General features: G+C 42.9%; 1 protein-coding gene across 6 annotated transcripts in view; it reads right to left on the reverse strand.

Annotated features, from left to right (window-relative positions):
• The window catches only part of LOC110507848 (protein Aster-B), a 72,128-nt gene that overhangs the window by 21,213 nt on the left and 32,634 nt on the right, over nucleotides 1–18,281 (reverse strand). For all 6 annotated transcript variants that reach the window (XM_036965024.1, XM_036965023.1, XM_036965020.1 and 3 more), the window contains exon 3: nucleotides 2,382–2,598. In XM_036965024.1, coding sequence (XP_036820919.1) covers nucleotides 2,382–2,598 — 217 coding nt within the window. The remainder of the gene's footprint in view (nucleotides 1–2,381; nucleotides 2,599–18,281) is intronic.

An 18,281-nucleotide genomic window follows, 5' to 3' on the forward strand; every position in this document is an offset into this window, starting at 1 on the left:
TGGCAGTGTAAAGAACAGAAAAGAGTAATGCTTACTTTGGAATGTCGCTTGTGAGACTAGCATGCATCAGGAGAAGAACAAAGAAATCAGAAACCAAAAAACTGCAAGATACAACAGCTGAAAGAACCAAAAAAAGAGTTGAAAAGAGTCAGTTTCAGATCACAGACATTTCATATGGCGGCAGTGAAAGTAAGAGAAAGCAAGCACTCTTTGTCAAGAAGAAAAAAGGATGAGAGAAGAGGAGAACACAATGACAACAAAAGCAACAGGCGTCTGACACCACAAGGACTGGGGAGCACTGTGAGCAGTGAGTGAAGGGGAAAACGGATGAGAAGTGAGAGAGCCGTGACCGCCAACTACCACTCTCCTTATCACTTCACAACAACAAGATATTCAGAGGAAATTACTAAATATATCACCCAATATTATCATGTTCATGTCTTGCTTGAGATGTAAGCCTAGTTACCCACAGTCAAAGCTCCTGTCCTTCCCTCTGCTACCTTACTCTTCAGTTCAGACGCTGATGAACGAGAAGCGAGACTACAGCCTCTTGACCTGCCTACTACCCTGTGTCAGAACGAGCCTTGCAGAGTTGAGATAGTTACAGTTAATGACTGAGTGCTGCAATGGAGAGGGCTGACTGTGATTATTACAATGCCGGTCTGACAGGACCAGGGGATGGAGGGAGGGAAAGAGGGATGGAGGGAGGGGGGGAGAGAGGGAAGGAGGGAAAAGGGATTGAGGGATGGAGGGAGGGAGGGAAAGAGGGATGGAGGGATGGAGGGAGAGAGGGATGGGGGGAAAAAGGGATTGAGGGAGGTGATAGGGGAAGAATAGGGTGGATGTGTGGTATAAGCGTCTTTGCTGATGATAATGGGTCCTTATCTACAATTGATGTGCTGAGGGTCTCGTTACTTAGTCTATGATTGGCCATTTGTACCAGAGTGACAGTTGGATCTGACCTATAGTTTGATGATGTGAGTTGGACATTACCTTATCAGAGACAAAGCACTGTGTATCAGGAGTACATTGTACATCTGTAAATTGGAGCTACACGAGGATGGCATGTTTGATTTAGTATGGTGTGCCGATGCCGAGGTATGATGGGGTAAAATCAATTTGAAATGGCAAATAAAAACCTGAATAAACCATGTCATTTCACAAGATATCACTATATCTCAACTCCTTCTTGTTGACTATTTCTTATAGAACATGTTTTATGGAATGCAAGTAGACAAAAGACTTTCCAGGAAACATCTGTGGGTTATCAAGACATTATGTCACAGGTACAAATGAATCCCCCTGTATCACCTCACCAGATAAATGTTGATTTCAGATTGTACTGAAAGAGGTGTTCAGTGAGGATACAGATATCTTGCTGAACTGAAGTCATAGGCCAGGCTGACATGATTTATTTGTGAGTTATGAATGCACTGTGTGTTGAACGAGTCATATTGAACTACACTGTTGAAGGTACTATTTGAGACTATGATCCTGATCTGTATTGTAGTGCGATTGTTGGAAAGAGGACTTTGATCCTGCACTGTGCTGTACTGTGATTGGTAAAATAGGACTATGATCCTGTACTGTACTGTGATTGGTAAAATAGGACTATGATCCTGTACTGTGATTGGTAGAATAGGACTATGATCCTGTATTGTACTGTGGTGTGACTGTTGGAAAGAGGACTATGATCCTGTACTGTACTGTACTGTACTGTGATTGGTGGAGGTGGACTATGATCCTGTATTGTGCTGTGGTGTGACTGTTGGAAAGAGGACTATGATCCTGTACTGTACTGTACTGTACTGTGATTGGTGGAGGTGGACTATGATCCTGTACTGTACTGTGATTGGTGAAATAGGACTATGATCCTGTACTGTACTGTACTGTACTGTGATTGGTGGAGGTGGACTATGATCCTGTATTGTGCTGTACTGTGATTGGTGGAAAAAGGACTATGATCCTGTATTATGCTGTGATTGGTGGAGGTGGACTATGATCCTGTACTGTATTATACTGTGATTGGTAAAATAGGACCATGATCCTGTACTGTACTGTACTGTGATTGGTGGAATAGGACTATGATCCTGTATTGTACTGTACTGTGATTGGTGGAATAGGACTATGATCCTGTATTGTACTGTACTGTGATTGGTGGAAAGAGGACTATGATCCTGTACTGTACTGTACTGTGATTGGTGGAGGTGGACTATGATCCTGTATTGTGCTGTACTGTGATTGGTGGAAAGAGGACTATGATTCTGTACTGTACTGTGATTGGTAGAGGAGGACTATGATCCTGTACTGTGCTGTACTGTGATTGGTGGAAAGAGGAGAGCCCTGAGACAGAGATGGTCCACCTGCGCAATGAGGCTCACCTTGGAGTTCTTGCCTCCGCTGCGGGCGGACTGCAGAGAGTAGGTTCGCTGTACCACTTGCTCGGGGGTGGAGGGGGACTTGTCAGAGTGGTCAGAGTGGCCCTTCTCCACCATGTTCTCACCAGGCTCCAGGCTCTGGGGCGTGGGCGAGCGTGAGCGTTTAGGATGCAAGACAGGCGAGCAAGCGGGCGTGCTCCTGTTGGAGTTACTGGCAGTGCTGGGGGTGAGAAAGAGACAGAGAGAGGGAGAGAGATTATTAATTATACAGTGCCTTGCGAAAGTATTCGGCCCCCTTGAACTTTGCGACCTTTTGCCATATTTCAGGCTTCAAACAAAGATATAAAACTTTTTTTGTGAAGAATCAACAACAAGTGGGACACAATCATGAAGTGGAACGACATTTATTGGATATTTAAATTTTTTTTAACAAATCAAAAACTGAAAAATTGGGCGTGCAAAATTATTCATCCCCCTTAAGTTAATACTTTGTAGCGCCACCTTTTGCTGTGATTACAGCTGTAAGTCGCTTGGGGTATGTCTCTATCAGTTTTGCACATCGAGAGACTGACATTTTTTCCCATTCCTCCTTGCAAAACAGCTCGAGCTCAGTGAGGTTGGATGGAGAGCATTTGTGAACAGCAGTTTTCAGTTCTTTCCACAGATTCTCGATTGGATTCAGGTCTGGACTTTGACTTGGCCATTCTAACACCTGGATATGTTTATTTTTGAACCATTCCATTGTAGATTTTGCTTTATGTTTTGGATCATTGTCTTGTTGGAAGACAAATCTCCGTCCCAGTCTCAGGTCTTTTGCAGACTCCATCAGGTTTTCTTCCAGAATGGTCCTGTATTTGGCTCCATCCATCTTCCCATCAATTTTAACCATCTTCCTTGTCCCTGCTGAAGAAAAGCAGGCCCAAACCATGATGCTGCCACCACCATGTTTGACAGTGGGGATGGTGTGTTCAGCTGTGTTGCTTTTACGCCAAACATAACGTTTTGCATTGTTGCCAAAAAGTTCAATTTTGGTTTCATCTGACCAGAGCACCTTCTTCCACATGTTTGGTGTGTCTCCCAGGTGGCTTGTGGCAAACTTTAAATTACACTTTTTATGGATATCTTTAAGAAATGGTTTCTTCTTGCCACTCTTCCATAAAGGCCAGATTTGTGCAATATGCGACTGATTGTTGTCCTATGGACAGAGTCTCCCACCTCAGCTGTAGATCTCTGCAGTTCATCCAGAGTGATCATGGGCCTCTTGGCTGCATCTCTGATCAGTCTTCTCCTTGTATGAGCTGAAAGTTTAGAGGGACGGCCAGGTCTTGGTAGATTTGCAGTGGTCTGATACTCCTTCCATTTCAATATTATCGCTTGCACAGTGCTCCTTGGGATGTTTAAAGCTTGGGAAATCTTTTTGTATCCAAATCCAGCTTTAAACTTCTTCACAACAGTATCTCGGACCTGCCTGGTGTGTTCCTTGTTCTTCATGATGCTCTCTGCGCTTTTAACAGACCTCTGAGACTATCACAGTGCAGGTGCATTTATACGGAGACTTGATTACACACAGGTGGATTGTATTTATCATCATTAGTCATTTAGGTCAACATTGGATCATTCAGAGATCCTCACTGAACTTTTGGAGAGAATTTGCTGCACTGAAAGTCAAGGGGCTGAATAATTTTGCACGCCCAATTTTTCAGTTTTTGATTTGTTAAAAAAGTTTGAAATATCCAATAAATGTCGTTCCACTTCATGATTGTGTCCCACTTGTTGTTGATTCTTCACAAAAAAATACAGTTTTATATCTTTATGTTTGAAGCCTGAAATGTGGCAAAAGGTCGCAAAGTTCAAGGGGCCGAATACTTTCGCAAGGCACTGTACTTCTTAATTACAGTTGTGCTTTGGCAAAGTGGGTGGGGTTATATCCTGCCTGTTTGGCCCTGTCCGGGGGTATCGTCGGACGGGGTCACAGTGTCCCCCGACCCACCCTTGTCTCAGTCTCCAGTATCTATGTTGCAATAGTCTATGTACTGGGGGGCTAGGGTCAGTCTGTTATATCTGGTGTAATTATCCTGTCTTATCTGGTGTCCTGTGTGAATTTAAGTATGCTCGTCGTGCTGCTTCTCCAGATTCAACTGTTCTCTCTGCGGCTAGTGAACCCTGACCTGTTCACCGGTCGTGCTATCTTGTCCTGGACCAGCTGTTTTCGACTCTCTCTCTCTCTCTCTCTACCGCACCTGCTGTCTCGACCTCTGAATGCTCAGCTATGAAAAGCCAACTGACATTTACTTCTGAAGTACTGACCTGTTGCTCTCTCTACAACCACTGTGATTATTATTTGACCCTGCTGGTCAGCTATGAACGTTTGAACATCTTGAAGAACAATCTGGCCTAAATGGCCATGTACTATTATAATCTCCACCCGGCACAGCCAGAAGAGGACTGGCCACCCCTCAGAGCCTGGTTCCTTTCTAGGTTACTTCCTAGGTTCTGGCCTTTCTAGGGAGTTTTTCCTAGCCACGGTGCTTCTACATCTGTATTGCTTGCTGTTCGGGGTTTTAGGCTGGGTTTCTGTACAGCACTTTGAGATATCAGCTGATGTAAGAAGTGCTTTATAAATTCATTTGATTAATTGATTGATCATGAAACCACATATTCTGCACTGTTTGTGAATGTAGGGCCGGAGCAAAACCCATGACAAAAAAATAACAGACATTACATTAATAACACTGAGGAACTAAATTGTAGAACTCTTCAGTTAATTTAAATACCTTATTGAAATGTAAGCCATGTAAATTATGCAAATGTGTTACCGTCCCACAGGCAATGCTAGGCCTACTAGAGTAACATGCAAAGACTGAGGCCCATGCTTCCATTCATCCCCAGAGCGAGTAATCACGTTACATCACGGCAAATAGTCTTGAACGCCACCCACTAACACAGTTAATAACAACAGCAGCTAGCCCACAAAACCCAGAGACCAATAACAACAACAGCAGCAGCTAGCAGCAGAGAAAATAGCATGGTCAAAAACAGATCACATTCTCTACCTCACTTATGAAGATTAGTGAAAACCATGCGTCAGATAATGGATATCATATCCTACTGCTGCTTATTGAGATGTATGAACAACAAACTGCATCTTTAAAGAGCCAGGAGAAACGTTCCCCCAGGGTGTACGTGGAAATACACACTGAAAAAGGATCATGTGAAAATATAGAATTATACTTAAATCCTCCTGACATTGACATTTAAACCTTTATCGGATAGCTTTTCTGCAATCCCATTTTCATGCTTTTCTAACTAATCTGGACAGATGAGAAGTCCATGAGCAGAGACTAAGAGTAACAGGGACAGTTAAGCAGTATGGTTATTATAATGTTGATATTCAGTTGAGTTATGGTGCAATCTCTCTCTCTCTCTCATCTTCCGCCATCTCCAGCCTGCCCAATGGTCTCTGCTTCTGACTCAGTCAAACTCACCTGCCTATGTTATAGATGAATGGATAGAGGTAGAGAAACATGCAGCACTAATATAAGAGGAGGACTGGAGAGGAGGAGAGGAAGATTAGAGGAGTGGAGCGAGGGCTGCTTCCCTTCCTGAACCACAGGTTAACCTGTTTATTATGTTCCGCCTCTGAGACCAGCCTGCACAGGCAACATCCCAAATGGCACCCTATTCCCTTTATAATGCACTGCTTTTGGTCAACGGTAGTGCACTCCATAAGGAACTGGGTGCCATTCCGGATGCATCCACAGAATCCCAGGGAGGCTCTGTCTGCAGCCAGGATGGGCACTACTCACAATGAGGACGGAGGTATCAAAAGGCCTAGCTGTCAGTGATCTGTGTGGCTGGGCGCCGGACAGCCCCGGTTACTTGACGTGGCGTTATGCAAACCCATTAAGTCATGGCCAGCCAATGGTGTATGTACCTCAAAGAAAAGAAGTGAAGCAATTATACCATTCTACTGTTTCAAATAAGCCTTGCATAGACTAAATCATAGTGAATAGTACTGGTGGCCGCTGTCTGCCTGTCTGCATGGATACATACCAGGTGCACTGTGCTGCAGTACCCAGAGCTGATCTCTCATCTAACTAATGGATCATCAGCTCTGATCGAGTACATTGTGGTTACAAACAAATTATGTGGTGTTATGTGATAAGCAAACGTGTGTTTGTGTTTGTGTAGAGTACATACTGTATGTACTGCAGGTTTTTGGAGAACTGACTGTATGCACACGTACCTATTGCATAATACTTCAACATACAATCATAGACAATGATGATTCAGCATATGTTTAAGCAATGTGTATGTACTGGTATATGTCAATGTATGCATGTAAAACTGCACAAGATGTATATGAAATGTCTCACAAGCTGCCCTCATAATATGTAGTGTTGTGGTATCAGTGAATAATGCAGTGAGCTGGTACAAAGCAGAGGACACTGCTATTTCTCCTGCATGTTAATCAGTGTCTGAACCCAGAGTCTGTCTGAGATACACACACATTATGCAGGCACACACCACGCACACACACGCACGCACTGCAGCAGCACACACATAAACAGAAGTATGCACGTACATACTCACAGGACGCAGATGTACCTGGGCGGACATTGACGCAGACACTGACACACATGCACACAAGTACACACAGAACAGTTCTCATATGCCAGTGGGCTGTGTGAGCTGCATCATTTTTCATGTCACATCCTGGGTCAGTTACTAATGGTCTCACTCACTTGGGTTTCATCAGATCCACAGAACCAGACAGAGTTAAGATCTGAGCTGAGCACACAGGACACACCGTACTAGAACTACCCAGTCAGATATCTGCCAGTCATCATCATCATCACCTTTGCCTATGGGTTTATAACCCCATTATGGCCAGTCCACTCCATAAGTGTAATGGCCTTGACTGACCACAGGGTCATAATGATCACAGGCCCTGACACCTGCTGTCAGCTCTGTTATCTGTCATCTGATTGGATAGAAGCCTATATACTCGTCTTTGAAAATATTCATTATGAACCTAAGCCGACTAATATTGCACACCCAAAGAGCCTAAACGCATTGAAGGCGTTTTAGATTATTTATGTTTTTAGAACAATGCAGACAGTTATCATGAGCGTTCAGAGTTGGATCACACATCAATCAACATGATAAAGGCAGCCAATAACAGCCCATAAATCCTCAGCATATAAATGGAGGTTTGATCAGCTCATTCCCAGTAGTGTGTGTCTTTGCTCATTAGACAAGACCAGGTACACATGCTGCTAACATGTACAGTCAGACAAGAGAGTCATAGGCTTAGCCAGATGAAATCAAATGTTATTTGTCACATGCTTTGTAAACAACAGGTGTAGACTAACAGTGAAACGTGTAATTACGAGCCCTTCCCAGCGATGCAGAAAATAAAAAATACACATACTACAATGGGTTACTTTATGAACCAAACGTAACGTGTGTGACAGACCATTACACATTCCTGTCAAGTTAATTGTCTCTCGTTTGTTCAGCACGAGAGGAGAAGACTGTTGCATGGGCGGTAAAAATGGCATCCTACTGTAGAACAATAGAGACAGCTGTTTCTGGATGTTGGCCTATACCTGAAGCTGACCCAGAACAATAACACAACACATTAAAGTAGCAGCACCATTTGTATACAATGACAAACATTTATGACACACTTTCCAATACAACAACACTACATACTGGGTGAAGAGGTGTAATGGGGTTGAAATGAGTGAGCATAGAATCCTTTTATTACCATGGGAACCCGTTGCATGTCATGGTAGGGAAATGCTCCATACACCACCCCCTCCACTCCATGAAATGCCTTGTGTGGTCATGTGGTGGATGTGGTTATAGTGACTCGTAAGAGAAAAAGATGTGGTTCTTATGACTAGTGAGCGACAATGCATGGCGAATTGTGGATAAAACCGCTAAAAATCCTTACCGGCTCCTCGCTCACACAATGAAGCACAACAAAGCACCTTCTATATGAATATTGCTATAGCAACTGGGACTAGAGAGAATGTCTTTAAATATTCATAATATGCTTCTATATATAACCTACTGGGCAGAGACAGGCCTTCTGTCGAGCTTGGCCTTTTAACTTGGAATAAGGGATTTGGAGAGGGAGCGAGAAACAACACTATCATGGCTGACTTTGATTGAGGACTAGGTAGAACTGGGTAACCAGCAACTTTTCCCCTGCTACATTAGTATAATACTCAACGTGCCATCTAATGACACCATTTCCGTACTGTTTTGAAGCCTGGCCTCAGAACCATACAACACCTTATTTCTGAACACCTCCAAGAAGTATAATATCTACTAATGTTCTAGTTACTTTAGACAGAAACAAAAGTTGGGATGTTGGTTGGGGAGAATGGATGAGCGTATACTGCAACAGTCTAGCAATCCAAAGGTTCAAGTCGCGTCAGCGACAATTGTAAAGTTTGAACTTTTCCTTCCAGCAACCCTAATTCTAAACTTAACCCAATTCAACTAACCTGCTACATAAATGATTCTAACTTTTGTCATTAGTTCTCCTTAACACCAAAATAAATTCTCACCATAATTCTCCTCTGTTGTTATGAAGCAACAACTAACCTGGTCTCAGAGGAAGACATAATACTATGCAATCTCCGCAATGTATGATAAGTTCTCAAGCAACTCGCATGCTATTGTACAAACGGGTAAGACATGATACCATTCGTAATCTCATTCCTAAGGTATTGTACAACCGCTATTCCATTCATAATGTAACCTAATGTAAAGTAATACATCATACTAAATACAGGGAACATTTACGTACCAAATCCTACGAATTGCCCTGAGACTAGATTGTGTGTGGAGATACAGTAGGTCCCTAAGGCAGGGAAGCAGCTGGGCTCATCTGCATTACAGCACTAGAAACAATCACAGTCCTGATTGTATTGTATGTAAGATAAAGTTGATAAGAACATGGACTGCACATACTGCAGCAGAATGACAAAACTATGCACTTGGACTGCACATGGAACACAAATAGACCAAATATGGACCACACAAGCTAATTATGGTCAAAGAAAGAACACTGAGCATTAAGATGCAGGCTGAAAAGCATTATAATGAGATTGGTACTCTACACATGCCCAGTGAGAAAAGCAAATCAGTCTGCTGGTGACACTTTGTTGCTGTCTTTTTGTAATGTGCTCTAAATCTCTGGGCTCAGGCTATCCAAACGGGGAGGGCAACGCTTCGCTTCACAATGCCCAGAGTTCCGGGCTGTTCCGAGGGGCCTTGTTCTCACTGACGCTTTTGCTGACCCTGGAAAATACCCATCTGGCAATGGACCTTGTGCTTCACTGTGCTCCAAAGGGCAGGGGTGGACCGAGCTCAACGGCAACACACACACACACACGCACACGCACACACACACAGTGCAAATGGCCTCTCAAATGTCATACAAACAATTCACAGAGGTAAAATCCATATACTCCTACACACTCAAATCATGCATGAGCATAGCTTCAAACAGCACAAACATCACATAAACACACCCACAAACATCACATAAACACACCCACAAAGATCACATAAATACACCCACAAACATCACATAAACACACCCACAAAGATCACATAAATACACCACAAGCATCACATAAACACACCCACAAAGATCACATAAATACACCACAAACATCACATAAACACACCCACAAAGATCACATAAATACACCACAAACATCACATAAACACACCCACAAAGATCACATAAATACACCCACAAACATCACATAAACACACCCACAAAGATCACATAAATACACCACAAACATCACATAAACACACCCACAAAGATCACATAAATACACCACAAACATCACATAAGCACACCCACAAACATCACATAAACACACCCACAAACATCACATAAATACACCCACACAATAAACACATTACCCGACTCCCAAAACATCCGCAACTACCTACCTACCTACCAACCCCCCCCCCCCCCCTATAGACGTTAAATCCCCTGGGGCCACAGAACTACAAGGCCGCCATATTAAAGCCGATTGACTGTCCCAACTCCTCACCAGTCAATCATAGGCACAACAGCATCCTTTACATTGTTCACAAACATCCAGCCTCCGTTGGTTGCTGTGACGCACTCAAAAACCTCCATATCCTCATATAGAGAAAGGAGCAGCAAGGAGCTGTTCATCCAGCGACTCATCTGAGCTCTCCTTCTACTCCTCTCTCCCGGGAGAGAACAGAAAAAGAATAGAGAGAAGAAAAGAGAGAGAACCCTGGGAGATTTCCTTTAGCAGGCTTAGGGCTCTGATCTCCTCCAGCCAGCGTGATCTCTTAATAACGAGCTAAATTACGTCCCCGTGACAACACTTGCCAAACGGGACAAGAGGATCGCTGGGCTGTTGACTGACACTCCCCTTTCACCCCCACCCCCATCTTCAGCACTGGAATGCAGCAGAAGTGTGTCTGTCTTTCTGCATGCAGACAGGCAGGCTGCTCTCTCCCTCCCTACTAACCTGGTAGCCATGTAGACCCAGCTCCGATGCAGTCAGCCCCTTTTCAAGCCAAGGCTTCATTCAACCAGCGGGAGCCGCAGATGGGGGAAAAGAGGAGGGACAGGAGGATGAGGGGAAGGGGGGAGGATGGGTTCCGGAGCATGCCAGGAGGATGAGAGGAAGCAGAGACAAGAGAGAGTGCAGAGCACTCCCTTTGGAGAGTGTACTGAGGCTAGTGCACAGCCTATTTCTATCTCTCTGTTTCTATCTATCTGAGTCTGCTCCTTCCCTCCCTCACTCCCAGACTCCCTTCTCTCCTGTTCCCCTTGCGTTTCTCAGCTCTTCCGTTCACCTGACTGGTGCGTCCACTATGTCTGCATCCAAGCAAGGGTGTTCTCGATTCTCGCAATCGCTAGTTTGATCCAATATTCACAGGCACACAGAGTAAAAGTGTGAGGGAGACGGTGGCAGAGAGAGTCTGAGGGAGGGAGAGAGGGACAGAGAGTCTGAAGGAGGGAAAGGGAGAGAGGGACAGAGAGTCTGAGGGAGGGACAGAGGGACAGAGAGTCTGAGGGAGGGACAGGGAGAGAGGGACAGAGAGTCTGAGGGAGGGACAGGGAGAGAGGGACAGAGAGTCCGAGGGAGAGAGAGTCTGAGGGATTGAAAGGCTTTGCATTCTGCCACTGCTTGGTGCTCTGAGCCTGCTGGCCACTCAATTATTAATGCTGTTCATGAAGGGAGGGGCTGACATCACTGGTGTCATGACGTTGCCCTCTTTGGGTATAGCAAGCCCCATCCCCTCTCCCTGCCTCCTTCAACTAGGCTGCTGTGGTCAGAGAGAGGTCGTAAATTCCTGAGGAGAAGACCCTGCAACATGGCCACACAGTATAAGAGGCAGAGTACATTTTCATAGAGCACAAAGGAATTTCTTCCACCTCACAGAACGTGAGGTACGAACAAATTTCATGATCCAGAGAAAGTATAAAAGATCGGTGAAGAATCCAGCTAAGAACTGATCCGTTTGTTACAACTTGGGGAAGCTCATGGGAGACTACAACACTACCATAACGCTGTTTATATAATAGCCTCAGATATGAGGTTTACATCTAATTGTTGTATAAGATGAATGAGTGAGTATGATACTGTTTGTAAAATTGTGTAATATGATTTTGGACTGTTTAATGAAGGAAAATACAATTCCCTTTTGATTTGAACTAAATCAGAGGACTGCCCCTGAGCAGTCCCAATTTCAGCTTCAATTTTTTTGTAAGTTGTTGAATATGCAATTTAAAAGAGAGGCCGTCATCAATTAAAATTCCAACCTCAATCTCCTTGCCCTGACAGGTAGTAATAGGTGAAAGGTTCAGAGGTCTATTTATTGCATTAGAAAACACCATTAGTTTAGTTTTGTCAGTATTGAGGATAAGCTTCAATTGACACAAGGCATGTTGAACAGTATAAAAAGCAGTTTGCATGTTCTGGAAAGCTTTTGTGAGAGACGAGGCACAACAGTAAATAACAGTAGCATCAGCATAAAAATGAAGTTGTGCATTTTGGACATTTTTGTCTAAATAATTTATATAAATAGTGAATAAGAGAGGACGAAGTACAGAGACTTGGGGTACATCATTCAAGACAGACAATTTAACAGACATAAGCCAATCAAATTGAGTGCACTGAGTTCTATCAGACAGATAGTTAGCAAACCATGCAACTGCATGCTCCGAAAGACCTACACTCGACAATCTCTGCCTCATCTATAGCATGATCAACTGTATCAAAAGCCTTAGAGAGATCAATAAAAAGTGAGACACAGTGCTGTTTTTTGTCAATGGCTTCAGCGATATCATTTAAAACAGGGGTGTCAAAGTCAAATGGACGGAGGGCCAAATAAAAAAATCAGCTACAAGACGAGGGCCGGACTGTTCGAATGTTCATTGAAAAATTTTTAAATGACGCATATAGTCTAGTGAACCTAATTGAACCTACTGAAAACCTAACAAATATATTACAATATGATCAGATAAATAAAGCAATATTTTCTTATGGCTCTGTCAGTAATCTTTAATTTTCAACAGACACAAAAGACAAATTTCCTTTATATAAATATCCCCATAACATGAACATTAAATGAAAGAAACCGGTATTCAAGGCACCATCAGTAGACTATATTTTCTATTTTAGCAAAAGTGGGCTAAATTTACTTCAAAGAAAAAACAATAATAGCAATTTTCTATCATCCACTCAACTGAAATATTTTTAAAATATAATTGGATTGAAATACAAAAAAATAAAGTGCAAAAATCTATTAATCAAAAACAACACTTTGTTTAAGGAGAAGTAACATGCAGTGAAAACAAATATTAAATTTTAACTTTTAAACTTGAACTGAGTAAAAACTCTAAATATGTGATTGCACAGTAATGTTCACTTGTTTGAGGTTGAGGGTGATACTTGGTGGTGTCCCATCTTTTCCACAAGTTCATCAATGTTCGGGGTAAGGCTCTGAGCTGAAGAAATCCTCAGAATTGAGTGGAGGTGTTCAGCAGTAAGTCGACTTCTGTGTGATGTTTTGTTCAGGTTCATCAAAGAAAACAGTTGTTCACACAGGTATGTGCTGCCAAACATAGACAACGTTTGAGCAGCCTGGATGCGCAGCTGGGGCATTGTGCCGGGGAGGAAACGGGCGAACTCCGCAGCACCCACTGCCGCATATTTTGCCCTCAGTGCATCATTGCATTGGAGGTCAATCAACTCCATTTGGAGGTTTGGTGGTGAGCTTTCCACGTCAACAGCAAATGGGTTACCGAGCAGTTCCAACCTGCTTTTTTGTGCTTCAAAGTCAGCAAATCGGCGTCGAAAGTCAGCGGCAAGCATACCTATTTTATCAGCCAACTGTGTGCTCGGGAACGCACTGGTAGAGAGCTTCTCTTTCATGGTCTGGCAGCTGGGAAAGTGGCTCAAATTTTCTTTCCGCATCTGCGTCTCCCACAGAGTCAGTTTGGTTTTAAATGCCTTCACTGTACTGTACATATCAGAGATGACACGATCCCGACCCTGCAGCTGCAAGTTTATTGCATTCAGATGACTCGTAATGTCACACAGAAAAGCCATTTCACACAGAAACATTTCGTCTCGGAGTTGTGTTGTGTCTTTCCCTTTGCTGTCCAAGAACAGACAAATCTCCTCACGAAGCTCGAAACATCTTTGAAGCACCTTTCCCTGGCTTAGCCATCGCACCTCTGTGTGATAAGGCAAATCACCATGCTCCGTTTCTAACTCCGTCAGAAATGCCTTGAACTGGCGGTGATTCAAACCTTTGGCTCTGATAAAGTTAACTGTGCGCGTGATGATGCTCATTACATGCTCCATTTTCAAGGCTTTACCGCACAACGCTTCCTGGTGTATGATACAATGATAAGCTGTCAGCTCACCTGTCGCGTTTTCCTCTTGCATCTTTTCCCGTATCTTCGCCACCAGTCCGCTCCTGTGTCCACACATCGCAGGTGCTCCGTCGGTTGTCAAACCCACGAGTTTTTCCCAAGGCAGCTCCATCTCATTTACACATCTTGACACCTCTTCATACAAATCATGCCCCGTAGTTGTGCCATGCATAGGACGTAAAGCCAAAAACTCCTCTGTCACGCTTAGGTTGGAGTCCACTCCGCGGATGAAAATTGACAACTGGGCAATGTCAGAAATGTCGGTGCTCTCATCCACAGCCAAGGAATATGCAATAAAATCTTTTCCCTTTTTCACAAGCTGCTCTTTTAGATTGATGGACAACTGGTCTACTCTCTCGGCAATGGTGTTTCTGCTCAGACTCACATTTAAAAAGAGTTGCCTTTTTTCTGGGCAAACTTCGTCACAAACTTTAATCATGCAGTTTTTGATGAAATCCCCCTCCGTAAATGGCCGGGCTGATTTAGCGATCTCTTCTGCCAAAATAAAACTGGCCTTGACAGCAGCCTGGCCTTGTGATTTGGCTTTTTTGAACAGAGCCTGTCGAGATTTGAGGCCTCGTTTTAATTCCTCTGCCTTTTGTAGCCTTTGTTCCATGTCCATATTCTTGTTTTTGTCCGCGTGTTTCGTTTCATAATGTCGTCTCAGATTATACTCTTTCAGTACCGCCACACTTTCTCCACACAGAAGACACACAGGTTTTCCAGCTACCTTCGTGAACATATTCTCCGACTCCCACCTTGTTTGAAACCCCCGGTTCTCAGTATCCACCTTCCGTTTTGCCATTTTTGATGGGTATCTGAAAGTTAATTTTACTGTGATGCTGACGACTGCTGTGCCAATAAATATTGAAATGAAGCAGCCTACTGCTCGGTGCGTCACCTTTGCATTGTGGGAAATGTAGTATTGGTGCGTGTAAAAGATCTGCGGGCTGCCGGCTTGCTGCGGGCCGGTTCTAATAATAAATCAAGATCATCCCAGGGGCCGTAAAAAACCTTCTTGCGGGCCGGATGTGGCCCGCGGGCCTTGACTCTGACATATGTGATTTAAAACCTTGATGGCTGCTGTAATTGTGCTATGCTTCTAAAAACTATTTTAGCTGTTCACTTACAAGGGTTTCAAGTATTTTCACCAGGGGTGACAGCTTTGAGATTGACCTATAATTATTTAAAAGAGTTGAATCTCCCCCTTTTAAAAGTGGTAGGACAAATGCTGATTTCCATATCTTTGGAATTTCATTACATTCCAGGGTTAGATTGAACAGAGATGTAAGTGGTTCAGCTATGAAAGCAGCTGCCAGATTTAAAAAGCAGGGATCCAAAAGATCAGGACCTGCAGGCTTTCTCTGATCTAAGGATTTCAGGGCTTTATGTACCACCTGCACTGAGAATGGCAAAAAGCTAAACGTTTGACCAGCTCTCACTGGTTCATCCACACAGGGTTGTACAGAGACAGAGGACACTGAATCAAACAGCCTACCAGAAGATACAAAGTGCTCATTGAAACAATTCAGCATTTCAGTTTTGTCATATACAGCAACAGAGTCCTTCAAAACACATGGTAATGTCCTTCAAAACACACGGTAATTCATTAACATTACTGTTACCAGACATAGACTTAATAGCCTTCCAAAACTTTCTAGGGTCATTCAGGTTATCAGTGGGAACAGACATAAAATATTCAGACTTGGCCTTCCTGAGAAGAAAAGAACACTTGTTTCGTAACTGCCTAAAAATAAGCCAATCAGCATCAGAACATGATTTCCTTGCTTTAGCCCAGGCTAGATTACGGTCGTGAATAATACAAGACAGCTCAGAAGAAAACCATGGATTATCCCGCCCTTTAACCCTGAACCTGCGGAATGGGGCATGTTTGTTTACTATTTGGGAAAAACCATAATGAAATAATTTCCAGGCAGTTTCCACATCAGGGATAAGCTCAATCTTGCTCCAGTCAAAATAAAACAAATCATGAAAGAAAGCCTGCTCATTAAAACACTTCAGATTTCTCTTACGAATAAAACGTGGGTTTGTCTTAGGAACCTTAGTATTTCTAACAGCAACAACAGCACAATGGTCACTTAAATCATTACAAAAAACACCAACTGCAGAATATTTATGTGGAACATTTGTCAACATCAAATCAATCAGGGTAGATTTATCTGGGCATTTAAGATTTGGGCGAGTGGGTGAGATAATCAACTGGGTAAGATTCATAGAATTGCAAAACATTTTTAAATCATCAGACACCGGCTTTAACCAACACCAGTTGAGATCACCAATCAAGATCATTACACTGTAAAGAAGTTTAGACATAAGATGCGTCAAAGAAGAAAATGCATCACCGAGAGCAGGGGGGGGGGGGTCTATAACAGCCAATCACAGTTATAGAGAGGCCCTTTGAAACCTCAACATTCAAAGCAAGAAATTCCAACTGTTTACAAATTGTTTCAGACTTTGCCACACTTACATGGAATTTAGATTTTACAAATATAGCCACACCCCTGCCTTTCTTAACCTGATCAGTGCGATAAACATCCATGTATGGATGACTCATAGTGAAGACTGGGTTCGTGCAGAAAACCAACAATTTACGACGTTTGGAATGAGACTAACGTGAGGTAAAGTAAATCATTCACTAATCAGAAGACTATAGATCAGATATGAAAATATCTGAAAGGTTATATTAGGAAATTATAACCTTGTAATTTGAATATTTTTCCTTGGTGCCCCGACTTCCTAGTTAATTACAGTTACACGATTAATCAGTTGATCGCGTAATACTAATTACAGACAACCTTTGATGAAAAACTATCAGTCTTCAATTTAATGATAGTAAAGACACAACATTTATGGCGCCCCCTTGTGAGGACTTTAGACACACGTTTGGGTCATTTTGATAGTATACATTTATGACGCCCCCGTGTAAAGAATCTAAGCTAGAATTAGAATTATATATATCAACTGTGCAAACAGAATTGTACAAACAGACTGCTATGTATACATTCAAATTGGTTGTGTGTGTGTGTTCCATTTGAAGAGGCTACAGAGCGCCTCCGGTAGTGGTCTTTAGTGTCAGAGCAATGAGTGATAAATTCCTGATTCAGTCCGTAAGGCCAAACGATACTACTTCTGTCAGTCAATATTAATTCAAAGAGCCAGTAAGGTTCAGAATTAGAGGATAGAACTTCAGTGTTCGAGCTGAAGTATTTAGCTGCCTACAGCACTACACCAGTGTGGACAGACTACAGGCATACCCGTATCATGTACCGTGTCGCTCCGGTCAACATAACGCTAGCAAAGTATGCCGAATGGTTTAATGTGAGACGTCACTAGTAAACCCACCATTTCCACGGTAAAAGGAACCCTATTTGGTGCTTAGAACGTGATTTAGCTGGCACGAGAGGCTAAGCTAACAGAGAGGGAACATTTTTCACTTCCTGTGTTCTGTTTAAATTCCTCCGCCTTGCGCGACGGAAGTCCCGCCCTTTGTACTTCCGTTTGATTTCAGCATTCTGCATCACTGGTGGTGTACACCACTAAAAGAAGTGTTGGAAATTCAAATGTGGATCACGTTAAAATAATCCACCTATCTCAATTGTTTGGGTCTCATTCAATTTATTTATTTAAATTGTTTGACATACCTTTCTAAGTTCTTCCAATTAAATGAGACAACTTACACTTTGCAATAGTAACCTAGATGGACCAACTTCCCAGGTTCATTTAAAGTTGAATTCCCAGATAGCCTATTCAGGTTTGATTATTCATTAAATTTGATCAATCAGTAAAATCTGCTTCTGCAAAGCACAATCAATCCGTCCAGCCTCCAGTGGGAATCCCATATGGCTTTGGCCTGAGGGGAAAGTGTACCATAGTGGTAAAGGTACTTAACATTACCTTTATGATAATCCAGCAAT

The sequence above is a fragment of the Oncorhynchus mykiss genome, chromosome 27 (assembly GCF_013265735.2).
Source record: "Oncorhynchus mykiss isolate Arlee chromosome 27, USDA_OmykA_1.1, whole genome shotgun sequence".
Lineage (NCBI taxonomy): Eukaryota > Metazoa > Chordata > Actinopteri > Salmoniformes > Salmonidae > Oncorhynchus > Oncorhynchus mykiss.